This window comes from Canis lupus, chromosome 1, assembly GCF_048164855.1.
Source record: "Canis lupus baileyi chromosome 1, mCanLup2.hap1, whole genome shotgun sequence".
NCBI classification, from domain to species: Eukaryota; Metazoa; Chordata; class Mammalia; order Carnivora; family Canidae; genus Canis; species Canis lupus.
This window is the reverse complement of record NC_132838.1, coordinates 42,198,652-42,216,332: the sequence shown is the minus strand read 5'-3', so window position 1 is coordinate 42,216,332 and position 17,681 is coordinate 42,198,652. Positions and strand designations below refer to the sequence as shown.

Below are 17,681 nucleotides of genomic sequence, written 5' to 3'. Positions count from 1 at the left end.
ATCATCTAAGATTAATGACAGGGTAGTGTCTTCCTTTCCAATCATTATAAATCCTTTTTTCACATTATGCCTCTGTCTAGTAATTCCCATAGAGTGCTGATTAGAAGTACTGATAACAGGCACCCTTCTATCTTTCCAAATTTTAAAAGAAATGTTTCTAATATTTCATTATTAAATGAGATACTTGCTCTAACTTTTTATAGATATTTTATTGGGTTAAGGAATTCCTTTAATTTCCTAGACCAAGAGTTTTTTTAGGAAACAAAATCATAAGGGATTTTATCAAATGACTTTTCTGTATTTACTAGGTGACAGCATGGTTTTTAATCTGATAACGTGCTGAATGTTAACAGATTTTAATGGATTTTTCTGATATTAAACCACCCCTGCAATCCTATGCTAACCCCAACCTGCTGCTGGATTTGGTTTGCTAACATTTTGATAATGATTATTTTATCTAGGTTCACAGATGAATGGGTCTATAATTGCCCTTTAGCATCTTGTCCTCTGGTTTGGACACTCATAAAATAGGCTAGAAAGTGTTCTCTTTCTATTCTTTGGAGAAAAAATTATGATCTGTTCTTTGATGGTGGCAGAATTTGTTTGTGTGGTTAGTGGGCAGACTGATCCAATGTCTTTACTGTGTAAAAGTCTAATCAATTTTACTTAAATCCATTTTGTAAGTTACATGTTTTAGAAGTTTTCATTTCATATAAATTTTCAAATTTATGTCTAACATTGTTCATCGCCTCCTTTTTAGAAAATGAGTTTTGTTCTGTGGTTATGCCTCTTTGTTCATTCCTAACATTGCTGGTGTTCTCCTTTTGTCTTGATTATTTTGGCTAGCGGTATTTCCATCTTACTAGACTCTTCCAAGAACCAACTTTTGGCTTAGTTCATAATCTCTCACATTTTGCTTTCTATTTCATTAATCTCTGCTCTTTATTGTTTTCATCCTTTGAGATTTTTCTGCTCTTCTTTCTCTTACTTCTTACGTTCAGTGCTTAGTCTATACATTTCTAGTCTTTTCCCTTTTCTAATATAAGCACTTAAAATTATGTTTTCCATATAAAAGATGCTTACCTTGCTTTGAAGATGAGGTGTCTTCCATTGAGAGGTCATTGTCATGGATCCTCTTCTCTGGAACAGGCATTGCAGAGCAGCTTCCAAAGACCCATGGGCTCCTATTATCAAGATCTTCTTTCCATCTAGGTTGACACCTACCCACCAAATGGGAATTCAGTATTATAATCAAAACGTGAGAGCCTTCCTCCCATGCAGTTTTAGTATAAGGAAAAATAACCCCTTAAAATTTGGTCCTCTGAGCCATGTTATAGCCTACGATGACTATCAGCCATTAATTTACTCTTTGTGAATATTATGGTAGAGTGACTGAGAATCATCATGCTGATAATTCATATGATGGAAAAATAGGGTCTACATGGGTTATTTCAGCTTAATGGCTAATGTCTTAAAGGTATATATTAAAAGTTAACCTTCTAATGGAAGCTTGGTATATATTTTGGAGATTTTTTACTGAAGTTACTGAAGTATAACTGACACACAATGTTACATTAGTTTCAGGTATACAACATAGTGATTCAATAAGGCTATATGTCACGCTATGCCCACCATAAGTGTGACTGCCACCTGTCACCATACAATGGTATTTTAATGCCATTGACAATATTCCCTATGCTGTATCTTTCATTCCCATGACATATTCATTCCATAACCAGAAGCCTGTACATTCCATTCCCCTTCACCCATTTTGCCCACTCCCCTCTCCCATCACAACCACCAGTGTATTCTCTATGTTTATGGGCCTGTTTCTGCTTTGTTTTTTAGATACCACATGTAAGTGAAATCATATGATATTGGTCTTTCTCTGACTCATTTCACTTAGAATAATACCCTCTGGATCCACCCATGTTGTCACAAATGGCAAAGCCTCACTCTTTTTTATGGCTGAGTAATATTCCATTGTATATGTATACTACAACCTCTCTACCCATTCATCAATCAGTAGATACTTAGATTGCTCCCATATCTTGTCTATTGTAAATAGTGCTGCAATAAACATAGTGGTGCAGATATCTTTTGGAATTAGTATTTTCATTTTCTTTGGGTGAATACCCAGGGAGTAGAATTACTGGATCATACGATATTTCTATTTTTAATTTTTTGAAAGAATCTCCATACTATCCTCCACAGAAGCTACACCAGTTTGCATTCCCACCAACAGTGCACGAGGGTTCCTTTTTCTCCACATCCTCACCAACACTTTTATTTCGTTTTTGATTCTAGTCATTTGATTGGTGTGAGGTGACATCTTATTGTGGTTTTTATTTGCATTTCCCTGATAATTAGTGATATTGAGTAATTTCTTCATGTGAATGTAGGCCATCTGTATGTCTTCTTTGAAAAAATGTCTATTCAGACATTTCTAATTATTTCAATTATATTATTATTGGATAATGAGTTGTGTAAGTTCTTTATGTTTGGGATATTAAATATTTTGGAATTTTTGTTTGATTGTTGTAAGTTTGGGTGTAAAAGAGGGACATTTGCTGCTTTTTTACTCAAGCTGGAATAGAGAAAAATTTAGTTAAATTTTTATATATTCAGCTAGAAAGACCTTAAAATATATGAAACAGACAATAATAATTTACTAATTAAATCTGATAACTAAGAAAGAAATTATTCATTTCTCTATCACTGACATAAAAGAGCAAGGTCAAGGGGAGAATAGAGGAAATTAAATACTGATTATTGAAAGAGATGCTCCCTGATAAATCCCAAAGTTTCCATACTCTGAACTATATCTGAAAGCTTCCTCATTTAAATCTTAAACATAAGTTTTATTTAACTTTACATATTGACAGACTAAGAAGTTGAAGGTTGGGACATTTTTCATTGTGGTTATTCTGAGTGTTCATGAGAGAAGCTGAGCATTTGTTTACAATAGGTCACTCATCTTTACTAGTTTCTTTATAAAACTGTAATACAGTTAATCCTGTTAGAAAAATTTGTCAGTCATTTATATCTCCCAAAAGATAAGAAAAAGAGCCGACATTGAATATCACCTCCATGTTTCAATTAGAATCTTCCAAAAAGAAATCCTTATTTCTGAAGGAGCCATCCTACCTGACTTTTCAAGAAGTTCAATTACAGCTCTGGCCACAGGTGAGACGTAACATTCATGGGCATCCCCACGGACCAGCCTCCCCAGGTTTATGTCTGTTACTCTGAATTTGAAAATAAGGAAAGTTGTAAGTCAAAACTTGGTCACAATGTACTCATCTGTAACACAAGTATGAATCCCAAACAACACTGGATAAATAGAGTATAAATAGAGTATATTAAGTCATTAAATATAAATTAAAGAGTGAGCAGGAATAAAGGCCTCTTGCTTCTTAGCTTAGAGTAGTCCCTCAAGAAACTCTGAAGCAGTCTCTGTGGGTTGGGAAAACCATGGGAATTCTGGTTCTGCCTGGATAGAAAGACCACAGCATAAGGCCATGCTGGGCCTCTCTGTGCACAAGTGCAGGGAGCTCTGTTCAATGCACTACATGGAATGGTGCCACTAACATGTGCAATACTATTGTCATGCAGTTAAGCCCACTTTTTCCTTAAGGGAATTTATAACTCCATCAGTATCAAAATCCAGGACCAATCCTACAAATCTGTGGTAGTGACCTAGCAAGGCTTGGGATTCATAAGTCTGATTCCCATCTAATGTCAGTCCTTATCTTCTTGGGAAATCAAGAAATAAAACCTGAGTGACCATGTCCTTTCAATGGCTTCTATGCTCTTCCTCATTCAAATCCAGAAGCAAATAGCCCATACGTATTTAGTGGAAACCAATGGTCTCAATACAAAGTAGTAACAAAATGGGACACACAGAAAAGTTTTCACAGTTCTCTCTTTTTATGAAAGATTTGAAATTACACTTTGATAACTTCAGATTCTGGATGTTTTCTAATTGATTAAGGCTTCTTCTCCCTTCTAGTTAGCTTAGTATAGGATCAGAGATTTTCATGACTTTTCAAGCTGTGTTTGGGTATTTCCATGGTCTGAATGCCTGCAGAGGCTAGAGTTAAGGGAAGGAGACTGGGTGTGCCCAAGAGGAGGCAGCCTTTCAATACAGCTCCCATGAGATATACTGGATTGGGAGTCTAATTTTTAAATTTGCTTACAACCTTATAATGCTAAATATATTATGTTCTTTTTGGTCACAGTACAAAACACTTCCTATTTCCATGTAGGAAAGTGAGGTTTATAACTCCCCAAAGTGGGGAGTCCTGATCGCCCACATGAATGGGCAGGACTCCTTGTCTCATGAAGCTAATGTCACGCCAGGACATGAGTCACATACAAATATTAGCACACCACATATTTGTAGCTTCCCCCTCTAATTTCAAATAAAACCTTGTGTTATGAATAGAAGTGCTTGTTTTGCTTTTCTCAACTGGCCTATGACTAAGGGAGAATATGGTACTGCTGGTGACTCAGGACTCTGGGCTGTTTCTTTGGTCTGGCAGAGTTATCAAGGAAAAGCTTATTAGAAGATGAAGGCTGGCCAAAGGCTCCGTGAAGTCAGGCAGGAGGTTGTGAAATGAATATGCTGCTGTGAAGCACACTATTTCCAAAATGGCACCCAAGCACTACAAAAGGGCAAGTGCATTTTCCAAAATAGGTAACTTTCTTATATGGAATTTTTTTTTTAAAGATTTTATTTATTTACTCATGAGACACACAGAGAGAGAGAGAGGCAGAGACACAGGCAGAGAGAGAAGCAGACTCCCTGCAGGGAGCCGGACTTGATCCCGGGTCTCCAGGATCATGCCCTGGGCTGAGGGCGGCGCTAAACCCTGAGCCACCCGGACTACCCCATCTTATTTGGAATTTAAGAAGCCCTCACATTCCTGAAATAGTTAAAATATTTCTTCAACTCTTAATTACTGACATAAATGTGACAGTAGAACTAAAAGAAAAAAAGGTCACAGGAGAAACACCCATTTAGCCATAGGGCTGATTGTTTTCTTTTATATTGTCTCACCCATCCACATCTTTTTCTGGCTTCAAGGCATTGAGGACTTTGTTGCTAAATGAGCTCTCTGAGATCTGAAGGGCAAGGCCATGTACTCTGGTGTCTTCATTAATCTTCAGGATTTCATCTATAATCTATAGAGAAAAAACAACACCCTAAAATCAGTTTTATAAAACTAAGACCCAACCAAAAAAGCTTTATAGGAAAAACAGATTCATAAAAATGCATGTTATTGTTTCTTTTTCACTCCTTGTTGAAGACTTGCTATAAAGCATAATGAAGAAAGTCTATTTTCTCTTTTCACGATGTTGATAAAAGCTCAAAAGAAGTATGGCTGAATTCTAGTGCAGTCTTTCTTATTGTGCTACTCCCTGCCACAACAGAACAAAACAAAACCAAACGTTGAGATAGGCAAAAGACGATTTCCTGTCCACAATTATACTCAAGCGAAACACACTGCCAGTTTTTAGGGAGACCAGAAGGCATGAATCTCAAGCATTCCAACCCAGCCCAGACAAGCCCGTATTTCAAATACAATGTGTTCAACAAACGCTTCCCAACTGTCACACCCAAGAAGCCATCACTCAGGTCCTTGTGTTCCCTAGCCCTGAATGGATACAGAAAGCATTTCCAAAGGCTTATGGCTGATAAATGCTACACACAGATATCTCCTTTTTATGGGAAACACAAAAATAACTTCCTGAAAAAGACCAAAGTACAGTCTGGGAAGGTCATGTAAAAGCTAATGAATGGCTAGGTGTGTCTTTCAAGAAGAAAAGCTCTATCTTGTCTGTTTATCTATTTAATGTCCGGAGATAACATATAAGTTTCCTTCCTTCCCCCAGGTTGCTAAACTTTGACCGATCCTTCACTTGATTAGCATATACTCCCTTCAGAGAAAAGTCTGGCCACAGGATAAAACATTCTGTGACCTACTATCCCATCAAGGGACCCTCTCCTCCCACTTTCTCACACCCGTTTTTTTCTAGCCTTCTATTCCCCTCCCTGTAAAAGAAAAACCCCTTTGCCTAACTCAGAGGATTGTAGATCTTATGGTCAGAGTGTACTCCCTATTGCAATAATCCTTTTGAATTATTTCTCTCCTAAGTCTGGATTTGACACTAGCTAGAATGTGGATGTGATATGCAGAGTTGAATCTGCCATCTGGGATATGATGTAGCACAACAGGGAATAGGGTAGCAAGATCAAAGGAGCCTAAGTTTCTGGTGGCCTTGTGATGCCACCATACCAGCCTGCTTCTAAACTTGACCTATGTATGAGAAAAATAAATGTCTGTGTTATTTCATATTCTGTTATTTGAAGTTTTCCATCACTGGCAGTCAAACCAAATCTTCACTGCCGCAGCCCTTATGAGGAAAAGCTAGCCACAGAAGGACCAAATGCTAGCATGCCTGGTGGTCCAGTTTCCTCACCACTACTGGCTGCTTCTCCCAGACTTCAGATGACACTTGCAAAAGCTATTACTCCCAGAAGTTTTGCCTGGAAAGGACGCTGAAGATTATCTCATCCTATGCCTTTATTTTATTGATAAAGGCAACTACGATCCAGACAAGCCAAGGGAACGGCCAAGGGCAAACAACACGTCGGGACAGAATGAAACCAGAACTAGTCCTCCAGACCCCGATTGCCAGACGATTTCCACTAGACTCTGCTGCTGCAGCCAAAGAAACATAACCCAAGTCGCCAAGTCATAGCTCAAGTCCTCAACAGAAACATACCAAATACGTCAAGGAGCATTCACACTAGAGGGAATAGTAAACTCTTCCCTCTGAGTTCAGCCACAAGCAAAGACTGATCTGTTCCAATGACAACTAAGAGACACCAACAGGTATACTGTATCTAAAGAGGAAAGCACCCTGAGTGTTCAAGTCCCCATGGTAGTTACCTCGTCTTCACTGCTATCCGGAGGGAGACAAATGTGAGTGATGTTCAGACCAGCCTGCAAAGGGGACACAAGGTTATTCCATCACTGTAAGAGAACGTATCATCAAAAAATTATAACAAATATGTAGAATTCAACGGTCCTCACCTCCTCCGCCAAATTCTGGTTTATTTCCTGCATCAAGTTATCATCACCTGCCTTAGGAGATTGGGAGTAAGAGGGAGAACGTAAGTACAACAAAAATATCTAAAAAAAGCACAAAAAGTGATACAGAGACTAATTTTGTGATTATGAATTATCTAATTAATTAGAAAGAGAAGGATATACACAATCTTATTGCTCACAGAAGGAGACTAATAGCTGGTATTTATTCACCTATCAGTCTCTCAGCTTTCAAATTATATTACTTTTAAAAAGTAACAACCCTCCTAAGGCACATGTAGCTGCCCAGCCAGGACCCCTTTCTCAGTGAGGACACCGAAGACACGATTTAGATCATGTGCCCATAGCTGGAAAGCTTCCAACAAGCAGAATCCTAGCAGGTCTAGGCTCCGATCATTTTTTTTTCTACCCTTCTTGCTCGCCTATCTTTATAAAGGGATGTGGACACAGACCCCAAGAATGCGACTGACTTGAGCATAGCTCCAATCCTGAAAATCACGGCGCCGATGGAACTACAGGCTGCTATTCTGACACATTAAGTGCATGCCAAAAACAACAGTGGCAGCCCAACTGCTGTGCTGTGTTAGCTTACAGGCTTGGCTCACCTCATTATTTCCCTGCACCTGTCACCCAATGGGGATGCCAAGAAGGATGGGAAACAGTGCCAACTACAGTTGCAAATGAAGGGGCTGCAGCCAAAAGATGTACATGAAATGCAAGGACCTTCTGACATGTACTGACGTTTGAAGAGCCAAAGTTACAGCAGGCTTTACCCGATTTAGTAGTAAGATTACTAAATACTGTGCCTCTCCAAGCACCTGCCTTCCACAGAAACAAAGGGGGAACCTTTCCTCACAACGTGTTCAAATCGCATCTGATAAGCATCTATGAGCATGTACAGACACAGTTCATCCTATGTAACACAACTTCTGGGGGTACCTACCTCCTAACCTCTCAAAGCTACTCATGTCAAAAGGAGAAGGGCTCACAAAAGACCCACTCAAGCAGGGTGGTCACTAACCAGTGATCTAGTAAAAAGCAAAATGACCAAAGGAAGAAGAGGGTGATGACAGTATTTTCATCTGTGGCCTCTCTTCCCTGTTAAGACCACTTCTGTGACAACAAATGCCCCTGGTCTTTCTGTATACAATTATCTTCTACATTGAAAGGCATCCTAAAAGAGCAGCACTGAACCATGGTCATAGCTTACCTGAATAATAGCAAGCACCGGCTTAAAGGTCGGGTTTTTTTCTTGCAATAAACTCAGAACCTCTTTTGAATTCTGAATGACTTCTCTACAATGAGACAAAAAGACAACACACAGTCATTCATGTCTTTGTTAACGACCAGAAAGGACGGATACAACACATTTTCCTAGAAAGTTCGTTACTGAACTTAGATGTTTCGTAACTGAAATTAGATGGTACAGGATGCGTTGCAAGGTGGGAAGTGTGGTGAGGAGAGGGCACAATCCTGATATTTAAGTGCAACACAGGGTATGCTATAACCGTCGAACCCTAAAAATAGGCAGAGGTGTGCAAACTAAATGTCAACAATTAATTTTCAATTAGTTCTCTTGCATTTTCCAAGTTTACTTTAATAAAAAATGTTTTTTTTAAAGATTTTATTTTTTTATTCATGAGAGACAGAGAGAGAGGCAGAGACATAGCAGAGGGAGAAGCAGGCTCCATGCAGGGAGCATGACGTGGGACTCGATCCCAAATCCCAGGATCATGCCTTAAGCTGAAGGCAGCAGCTCAACAGCTGAGCCACCCAGGCATCTCTTCCATTTCTTTTTAAGTAATCCCTTTCCTCCCCCCACACCCATGGGACCCCCTGGGGACTGCAAACACTGAGGGAGGGTAGCAGAGACTAGGGAGGAGGCTCACTGTGGGGATAAATGCCAGGGCCCAGAATTTAAAAGAATGTGAAGGGATTGGGTGGGGAAGAAAGCAGAGGGAAAGTGAGGGGGTGGGGGGTGGGAACAGAAATACTCCGGATGATGCATCGGAATTCGGAATTATACGCTCCCAAGGCCTCTTAGGGAGACAGCCTGTCAGTCCTCTGGGCTCCCCACCACCCAAGTCTGCATCTGGATTTCTAAAAGTCCCAGCAGGTGCCACCTCCATCTTAGCACCACTGGGAGGAAGGAAAGGGGTGTGAGCCCAGGCAACGCAGACCTAGATAATGTGGTACAAGTCATATGCTCCTTCTGCAGTCTTTGGGGGATGAGCAATTTCAGACCCCTTCACCACCATCGCTGTGAAGTGGTCCTGCATATGAAGTCGGCTTTTGCTCTCTCACGATAATAGACAAAAGGCTCAATCAAGGCAGCACCCAAACCCCATGTTAAGACCATCGTTAAATGTTGCTTTCTGCCTCCGATAGGGTCTTAACAATCTTCCAAAAGCTACAAGTTGAAGTTGCAGGCAGATAGCAGCAGCAGTAAACGGCTGAGGGCACAGAGGCACTGGTCAGCTTCTCCCAGCTTTCAAAGAAGCAGATGAACGTACTGGAGGGAACTGCTCTTGAGGAGGTAGATGAAAAGAGAGGGGTGCTCAGCAGACATTTTAAGGTTTCAAAACTCCACCAGGGTGAGCCTTCCTACCTGACACTGGGGACTTCCTACCGGGGACAGAATGGGTAAGGCATGCAACTGCACACAACCTGTGAAGATTTTCGTCTGTTTTGTTTCCAAACACTTGGCCGAAACAACTTAATCCTCCCAGAAATAACTGTATTATTGTGTTGAATAAACGCAACTACGTGGAAGTTCACAAACTGCCTTACAAATGGGCACTAAATTTAATCTCCTCTCACATCATGCGTGGCTGAGGGCCACACGCTACGCCGTTTCCCTGCCTTTCCTGACTGCTAATTTGGGCTGACTTCTTATTTCTCCCTGGCCCTGGAAAAGGCACTGGAGCGGAGGTTCCAAGTGGTTCTTGGCAGCCTGCGGGTGGATCGTCTGGGGAGCTTGGTAAGAAGCAAGGATTCTGTGCCTCACCTCAGAAAGCCAGATTCAACAGGGCTGGGTGAGGCCCAGGAACATGCATTTTCAATAAGGGACCTAGGTGGCTCTGAGGCACCAGTAGAGGGGAAAGAGCCATGCACCTCTGGGATGCAGGCCTCACACGGACCAACACGATCAGTTCACGGAGTCTCTAACCAACTCCACTAGCCTCATCTGTGAAATGGGTGTCCAATGGTGGATACCTTTGTTCTCACAGTTGTAGTCTTTTTCTACAACTCAAAGCTACCCTGGAACACTAAAAAATACTCATTTGATGGCAACAGTTAACCCCAAAACATTCATAGCTTTGACTACCCCTCGATAAAGTGAAAGGCCCACACACTTCCATAAAAGCCCAAACCTGTCACTAATAACGCTAATAAAGCTGGCTAATTCACTTGTTGTAGGTGTAATGTTTCATTCTTTGGGGTTACTCCTTATTCCTACAGTGATAAAGAAAGTTAAGCAGGAAAGCAGTCACTAAGGCTCAATAATTCTAAAAAGTAGCATAATGTTTCCAATCAGAGATTTTCTTACTCCTGGTGGAAAAGCTGCTGTGTCAACTTCCAGCTAGAAGGCAGGCGGGACCCTCCAGCCAGGCTGCCCATGTGCAGTTAAAACTCAGAACTTTATTATACTGAAGAAGATTGTAATAATTTGTAACAATATAACTAGTGGATTAAAGGATCTACTACTGGAAGGACTTCAATTACCTCCATTTAGACCTTTAACTTTCTAATTGATTAAATTCTTCCTTCCAGCTTATTTCTTAACTCAGGCAGAACTGGAAGGCAAAGCATCCCTAGTAGAGGGGAATGCAAACTACCCCTTCAAGCCATAAGGACTGCCCCAAGCCAGCAAGACACCCCCATCCATGACTGACCTCAAGATAATGACCTGACCTTTACTGGCCACCACCTGCACCCACTGACCTTAGTCACCCATATATCCTATATAAACAGAGAAGTATTTTCAGTACATTAGAGACAGTTTTTGAGATGTTAGTCCACCATCTTCCTGGTGTTGGCCTCACTGAAATAAATTTCTTTCTCGTTTCACCACTTGTCTCTTTGCCTTTGGATTGGGTCACTGGTAAGTGGTTGAACCTGTTGCTTGGGATCCCCAGAGCCCGACGCTCTTGCAACCCTGGCGCCCTGGTTACACTACCAGCGATTCCACTGGCATGCTGGTCTCCCTTTGGCTGTGAAATAATGTGTTCACTGGGCATATGGCTGCTGGAATAATGACCTAATTTCTCAGCCTCCTTTACAGCTAGCTATGGCCAGATGCCAGAGTCAGAGTCAGCAGCTGGTAACTATTTAAAACTACTAATTTAAGTAAACCCCTGAGTGAAGAGCCACTTTATTAATTTCAAAGGCAAAAGAGGTAGCAGTGCACATGTAAAGTTAAAATTGCCAAAATGGTGTCTTCCAAAGACTGCCATCAGTATTCTGAGAAATAGCCCGGGCTGAAAGCACCACAGAGCAGTTTAATAAACCCACAGCACCGGTAATTTACTGGATACATTCAATATAATAGTAACAATAGTACTAATAAAACTGATGATGGCTTGTATTATTGGGTACTTCCTATGAATACTTCTAGCATTTTCCTCTTTCACAGAATTTGGAGTGTGAGCAACACATGGCCACCTGGCTAGAAAGCACATTTCCCCATTTCACCTGTAGCTTGATGGGGTCATGTCACTAACTGGTGGTCAACAAGGTTGGGAGCACTGGCCAGAAGAAAGCAAGGAATGTGCGGCAAAGGGAAAGATACACCAGCACCCCGGTTCCCTTTCCATCTTGCTGGCTGGGAGACAGGAGCAGCTGCCTTTTATCCAGATCTGGACCAGTGAGCAAATATCAGAGTCATCATCCTACCTTCCCTGTCTACCTTCCTCTGGCCAGGATGGTCCATATCACTTGGGGGTATCTTTATTAAAGCAGACTAGCCTGTTTCCAGCTTATGCAGAGCCGGATCTGGGAGCTCTAACCTTATTTGCTGTGTGACATCCAATCAAAGACATACTATTGTTTCACAAACCACTAAGAAAGAAAACCAAGCTGTCAGTTAAACTACGGTATGACCTTTTCTTAACATAGTATTTTGTAAGTATTAAAAGAACTTTTGGGCAGCCCTAGTGGCCCAGCGGTTTAGCGCCGCCTTGGGCCCAGGGTGTGATCCTGGAGACCCTGGATCAAGTCCACATCAGGCTCCCTGTGTGGAACTTGCTTCTCCCTCTGCCTGTGTCTCTGCCTCTCTGTCTGTGTCTGTCATGAATAAATAGATAAAATCTTAAAAAATAAATAAATAAAATAAAAAATAAAACAACTTTTAAGACTTAGACATAGATTTTTTTTTTGTTTGCCATAAAACCACTCATAGGGGCATAAAAAGTAAAACTGCAATATTCTTAAAACTTGTTCACATTCAGAATATGACTCTTCTGAGATTCCCCCCCCCCCCCAGCATTTAAGTAATCTCTACATCCAACATGGGGCCTCAAACTCATGACCCCAAGATCAAGAGTCACAGGCTTCTTGGACTGAGCCAGCCAGCCACCCCCTAAGTGCTTTTTTGATTTGAGTCCTTGGCAGCACTTTCTTTTTTGTTCTCCCACACAAGACTACCCCCTGTGCCATCAAGGGTGTTCCTGATACTGTATTTTTTGAAAAACCTTATCACTTTTTTCCCCTGGGGTTCTCATTAAATTCCTGACACCCATTCTGCAAGTTTTAATGCTAGGGCTTTCTTGATTCTACCAGTTATCAATGGACAGTTGTCAGACAACCAGAAATCATCTTATTTCCTAAAACAGCCCTTCCATAATTTGTTCATGGAAATACTGGGGGTTCCTGGGGAAATGAGTGGTCACTGTGCTTTTCAGGGAGCTTATTCGATAACTTTTCTGGCATATGTCTATGAAATACATTTTAAACCTTACATAGATTCCTGGATCTCTATTTCTATGTGACTTTATTAATTTTTTAAAAGATTTTATTTATTATTCATGACAGACACAGAGAGACAGAGAGAGAGGCAGAGACACAGGCAGAGGGAGAAGCAGGCTCCATGCAGGGAGCCCAACGTGGGACTCGATCCCAGGTCTCCAAGATCATACTCTGGGCTGAAGACGGCACCAAACCGCTGGGCCATCCGGGCTGCCCCCTATGTGACTTTAGTTAGGCCCACCTTCTCCTCTTTCCTCCAAGCCCTTAGAGAATCTCCTGGAAGAAAGTTCTGTTAGATGATGCACATAGGTCAATTAAGCTACAGCAATAGGCACGGCCCATAATGACAAATAAGCAATGACTGTTATGTGGCCAACAGCGATTATCAGACACAATTGATTGAAAGACCAGTTTTGGAGATATTAAGAATACACCTCTTAGGATCAGCAGAGTATATTGATGTCCATAACAACTTTTGAAGTAGGTGATGATGGTTCCCATTTTGTATATGAACACAGACCAAACAAACAGCTTGCCCCAATTCTCACATCTAATAAGTACTGGAGTCATACAGCAAAGCAAAGTACCTATCCCTGAACCATAATCCTATGAAACAGTAATTCATTGTACAACACTTTCTTTTAGTTAGAACAGGAGCGCCAGCAAACTATGGCACATCAGGTTACGAACAGCTTTTGAATTTTCAAATAGTTAGAAAAATCAAAATAATATATTATTTTGTAGCATGTGAATATCATATGAAATTCAAATGTCAGTATCCATAAATACAATGGACTTTCATTAATTAAAAAAATTTATGAAAATCTGTTTTTTCTCACATAAAAGTACCTACCTAATAGCTTCTACTTTGCCTTTTGGCCTGCAAAACCTGAGCTATTTACCATCTAGTCCTTGACAGAATTGCCAACCCCTGGCTTAAAATGCTCTAAAAATAAAAAAACAATAGCCATTATTTGTGGAGGTATTGATATGACAGTTCCTGGATTATGCATCTTATAGGTGTTCTCTCTTGACTTCCTTTCTATAACCCTCTAAGGAACACTACCATTCCCCTACTGTGGTGCAGGAATTGAGACTAGCGTCCAGTACCAGTAGGATCATGACCATTCTGCTTATCTCTAAGTCAGGCAGTGAAAAGAATGATTACAAATAGAATCCACAAATGAATCCATATTTTTTATTGTTGTTGGTAATGAACCCAAATCTTGAGTGAAGCATTCACCCATCATGTCACAGGCATTCACCCTACACATGGCACTCTTCCCATTAGGAAGGATCTAGCAGTGAACAAGACACAAAGCCTGTGACCCAAAAGAGCTTTCATTCCAGGTGGGGAAGACAGACAATAAATAAACAAGAAAGAGCTACCCAGAAAATAAAAGGGTGATGAGGTGAGGTTTCTGACGCCCATACTGTCTTCAAACCCTAATCTAAGGTGAGCTCAGCTGTACACTGGTGAAATTCTAATGACTCCTACATTCAGACAGACAAGATAAACTAAGCAAAAGGCTCCTAAGAGTCATCGGCCACATCCTAAAGGGCTTTGGAATCAAAGGAGGTAAGGGCAATTACCTTTACAAGGAGGAATAGAAGGGGGGCATCTGGGTGGCTCGGTGGTTAAGTATCTGCCTTCAGCTCAGGTCGTGATCCCTGGGTCCTGGGATCAAGTCCCACATCAGGTTCCCACAGGGAGCCTGCTTCTCCCTTTGCCTATGTCTCTGCCTCTCTGTGTCTCTCGTGAATAAATAAAATCTTTTTTTTTTTTAAAGATTGATTGATTGATTGATTTATGACACAGAGAGAGAGGCAGAGACATAGGCAGAGGGAGAAGCAGGCTCCATGCAGGGAGCCGGACGTGGGACTCCATCCCGGGACCCCAGGATCGCGCCCTGGGCCAAAGGCAGGTGCTAAACCGCTGAGCCACCCAGGGATCCCCAAATAAAATCTTTAAAACAAACAAAACAAAAACCAAGGATGGATAGAAGGAAAAAGGAAGGGGATGTGAACGGATGGAGGACAGGGTAGTCAGTGACAGGGCCACCTGGAACCGGGGATGCTCGTTGCGGGTGGGGAGGCAGGCAAGGGCTTTGCCGCCGCCTGCAGGTTGGTCCTGAGCGCTCCACGTACAGGTCTAGGCCCCCAGTGAAGCCACTTCTCCAGGAAGGGTCACTCAAGGCTCTTTCTCCCCTCCCTCCCGCTGCCGGGCAGGGAGGGCTCCAGACGGGAGGGGGAGGGCGGGGGGGAAGGGGAAGCGGGACGGGGAGGAGGAGGATGGAGAGGGAGGGGGAGGGGGCAGGGCGGGGGGAGGGGAGGGGGCGGGGCGGAGCGCCCGCGGGGACGCAGCGGGGACGCAGCGGGGAGCGGGGCAAGGCCCGGCCCGGGGCTCCCACGGCGCACCTCTGGGTGGGGGAGGACGGAGCTGCGCTGGGGGCTCCCTGGGCGCCGTGGGGTTCCGCGTTAACACGCCCAGAAAACGATTATGTAACTCGAGAAAGCGCGCCTTCCGGCCCGCAGGAGGCTGCGGCGGGCGGGAGGGGCGGGCGGGGCCGAGCTTCGCCCCCGAGGAGGCCAGCGCTCCGGGCCCCCGGCCGCCCCTCGGCCCCGCCCCGCGCGCCCTCCGCCTCCCTCCGCCTCCCTCCGCCTCCCTCCGCCTCCCTCCCGCCTCCCGCCCCCTTTCCGCCGCGCAGCCCGGCGCCGTTGCATCAGAGCCGGCGGCGGCGGCGCACGTGGAGCGGGGCCCGCGGGCTGGGGCGCGGCGGGGGGGGATGCCCGCGCGGCCCCGGCCCCGGCCCCGGCCCCGGCCCCGGCCCCCGCCCTCCCGGCCGCCCGCGCCCCTGGCAAGTTGGCACCAAGCACTCGCGAGCCCGCGCCCGGCGAACCCCCCGCGGGGGCCCGAGCGCCCCGCCGAGCCCCGTCGCCCCGGCCGCCGCCACCCGCTCACCTGACGATCGAGCCCCGCACCGGAGGCGCCCGGCTGCCCTGGCCGCGGCTGCTCCCGACCTGGGCGTCCCGCAGCCGCCGCTGCCCGAGCAGGCCTTCCCCGCCGCCGCAGCCGCCGCCGCCGCCGCCGCTGGCGCGAGCCGGGGCCGGGGGGCGGAGCGGCGGGCCCGGGGGCCGCCCGGGACGGCGGAGCCCGCGCAGCAGGAGCGGCAGGCGCGCGCTCATGGCGGGGCGCGGGAGGGCCCGGCGGCGGCGAGGGCGAGGGCGAGGGCGAGGGCGAGCGCGGCGGCGAGGGCGAGCGCGGCAGGTTCCCCTCCGCGGCCGGGGATGCGGCGGCGGCGGCGGCGGCGGGCGGCAGAAAGGACCGGGCTCGTCCTCCGGCGCGGCAGGAGCCCCTAGGGGGCACTGCACCTGGAGGCCGTGACGTGAGAGGGCGGGGGCCTGCGGACGCGGGGCTGGTCCTGGGGGCCCAGTCACCCGAGGCGGCCTGGCGCGCGCTGGCCTGGGCGCTCCTGGAAATTGGACTGGAGAGAAAGATCGGGGGCGGATGGAGGGGGCAGGCGGGGGGGCCGGCCCCGCCCTGGGCTAGGACGTCCTCCCTCGGCGCGGGATGCTCCTCAGCCCTGCCCCAGGTGGGCCCCCGCCCTGGAGGCCGCCGGGCTCGGCCTCGGGCTCGGCCTCGGAGAACCCGGGCTTGGATTTACTAGGCTGGGGGTGCTCTAGCAGTGAAGAAGTCCATCGGAGAAGGACAAACGTTATATGGTCTCATTCATTTGGGGAATATAAAAAATAGTGAAAGGGAATAAAGGGGAAAGGAGAGGAAATGAGTGGGGAATATCAGAGAGGGGGACAGCACATGACAGGCTCCTAACTCTGGGAAAGGAACAAGGGGAGGTGGGCCGGGGGTGGGGGTCACTGGGTGACGGGCACTGAGGGGGCACTGGACGGGATGAGCAGTGGGTGTTATGCTATATGTTGGCAAATTGAACTCCAATAAAATATATACCACAAAAAAAAAAAAAAAAAAACCAATAGTGAAGAATGTGTGGGTCTTGGAGTTCGCAGGCCCATTTGTAGCCTTGGGCAAATTAATCTCTGTGAACCTCAACTGCCTTCACAGTTAAAACGAGATATCGATACTTTGTAATCTTCTCAGGACTATAATTCCCAAGTAGAGTGGGAATAAAACTAGTGCAAACTACAAACACTGTTTTTGCAGTTGCTAAGCCCTGTACAAGGTGCTGGGGTGACATCTCATTTAATCCTGACAAATGTACAGATCTTTCTGGAGTCATGATGGGGTGACCTGATAAACTGATCTTCAATCGAAACTAGGTAAATTGAAAATGCATTGAATACACCTAACCCTAGCATCATAGATTAGCCTAGACTACCTTAAACACTTACTGTAGCCTATAGTTGGGCTAAATCATCTCCCACAAGGCCCATTTTACAATAAAGTGTTGAATAGCTCATGTAATTTATTGAATGCTGTAGTGGAAGTGGAAAAAAGAATGGTTATATGGGTACTGATTGGTTGTCAGTATGTAGGTTGTTTACCCTTGTGACCACACGGCTAACTGGGAGACTCCTCTGGCTACCACTGCTCCAGAATCAGGAGAGTATACTGCTATA

At 44.8% G+C, this 17,681-nt stretch overlaps 1 protein-coding gene across 2 annotated transcripts in view; it reads right to left on the bottom strand.

Moving 5' to 3' along the window:
- Positions 1-16,286, bottom strand: part of MTHFD1L (methylenetetrahydrofolate dehydrogenase (NADP+ dependent) 1 like) — a 187,116-nt gene extending 170,830 nt beyond the window's left edge. For both annotated transcript variants that reach the window (XM_072827792.1, XM_072827803.1), the window contains exons 1-7: positions 16,048-16,286; positions 8,329-8,413; positions 7,104-7,154; positions 6,960-7,013; positions 5,063-5,187; positions 3,148-3,248; positions 1,084-1,220 (exon numbers count right to left, since the gene is read on the bottom strand). In XM_072827792.1, coding sequence (XP_072683893.1) covers positions 1,084-1,220; positions 3,148-3,248; positions 5,063-5,187; positions 6,960-7,013; positions 7,104-7,154; positions 8,329-8,413; positions 16,048-16,271 — 777 coding nt within the window. In that variant the 5' untranslated portion in view covers positions 16,272-16,286. The remainder of the gene's footprint in view (positions 1-1,083; positions 1,221-3,147; positions 3,249-5,062; positions 5,188-6,959; positions 7,014-7,103; positions 7,155-8,328; positions 8,414-16,047) is intronic.
- Positions 16,287-17,681: the final 1,395 nt, after the last annotated feature.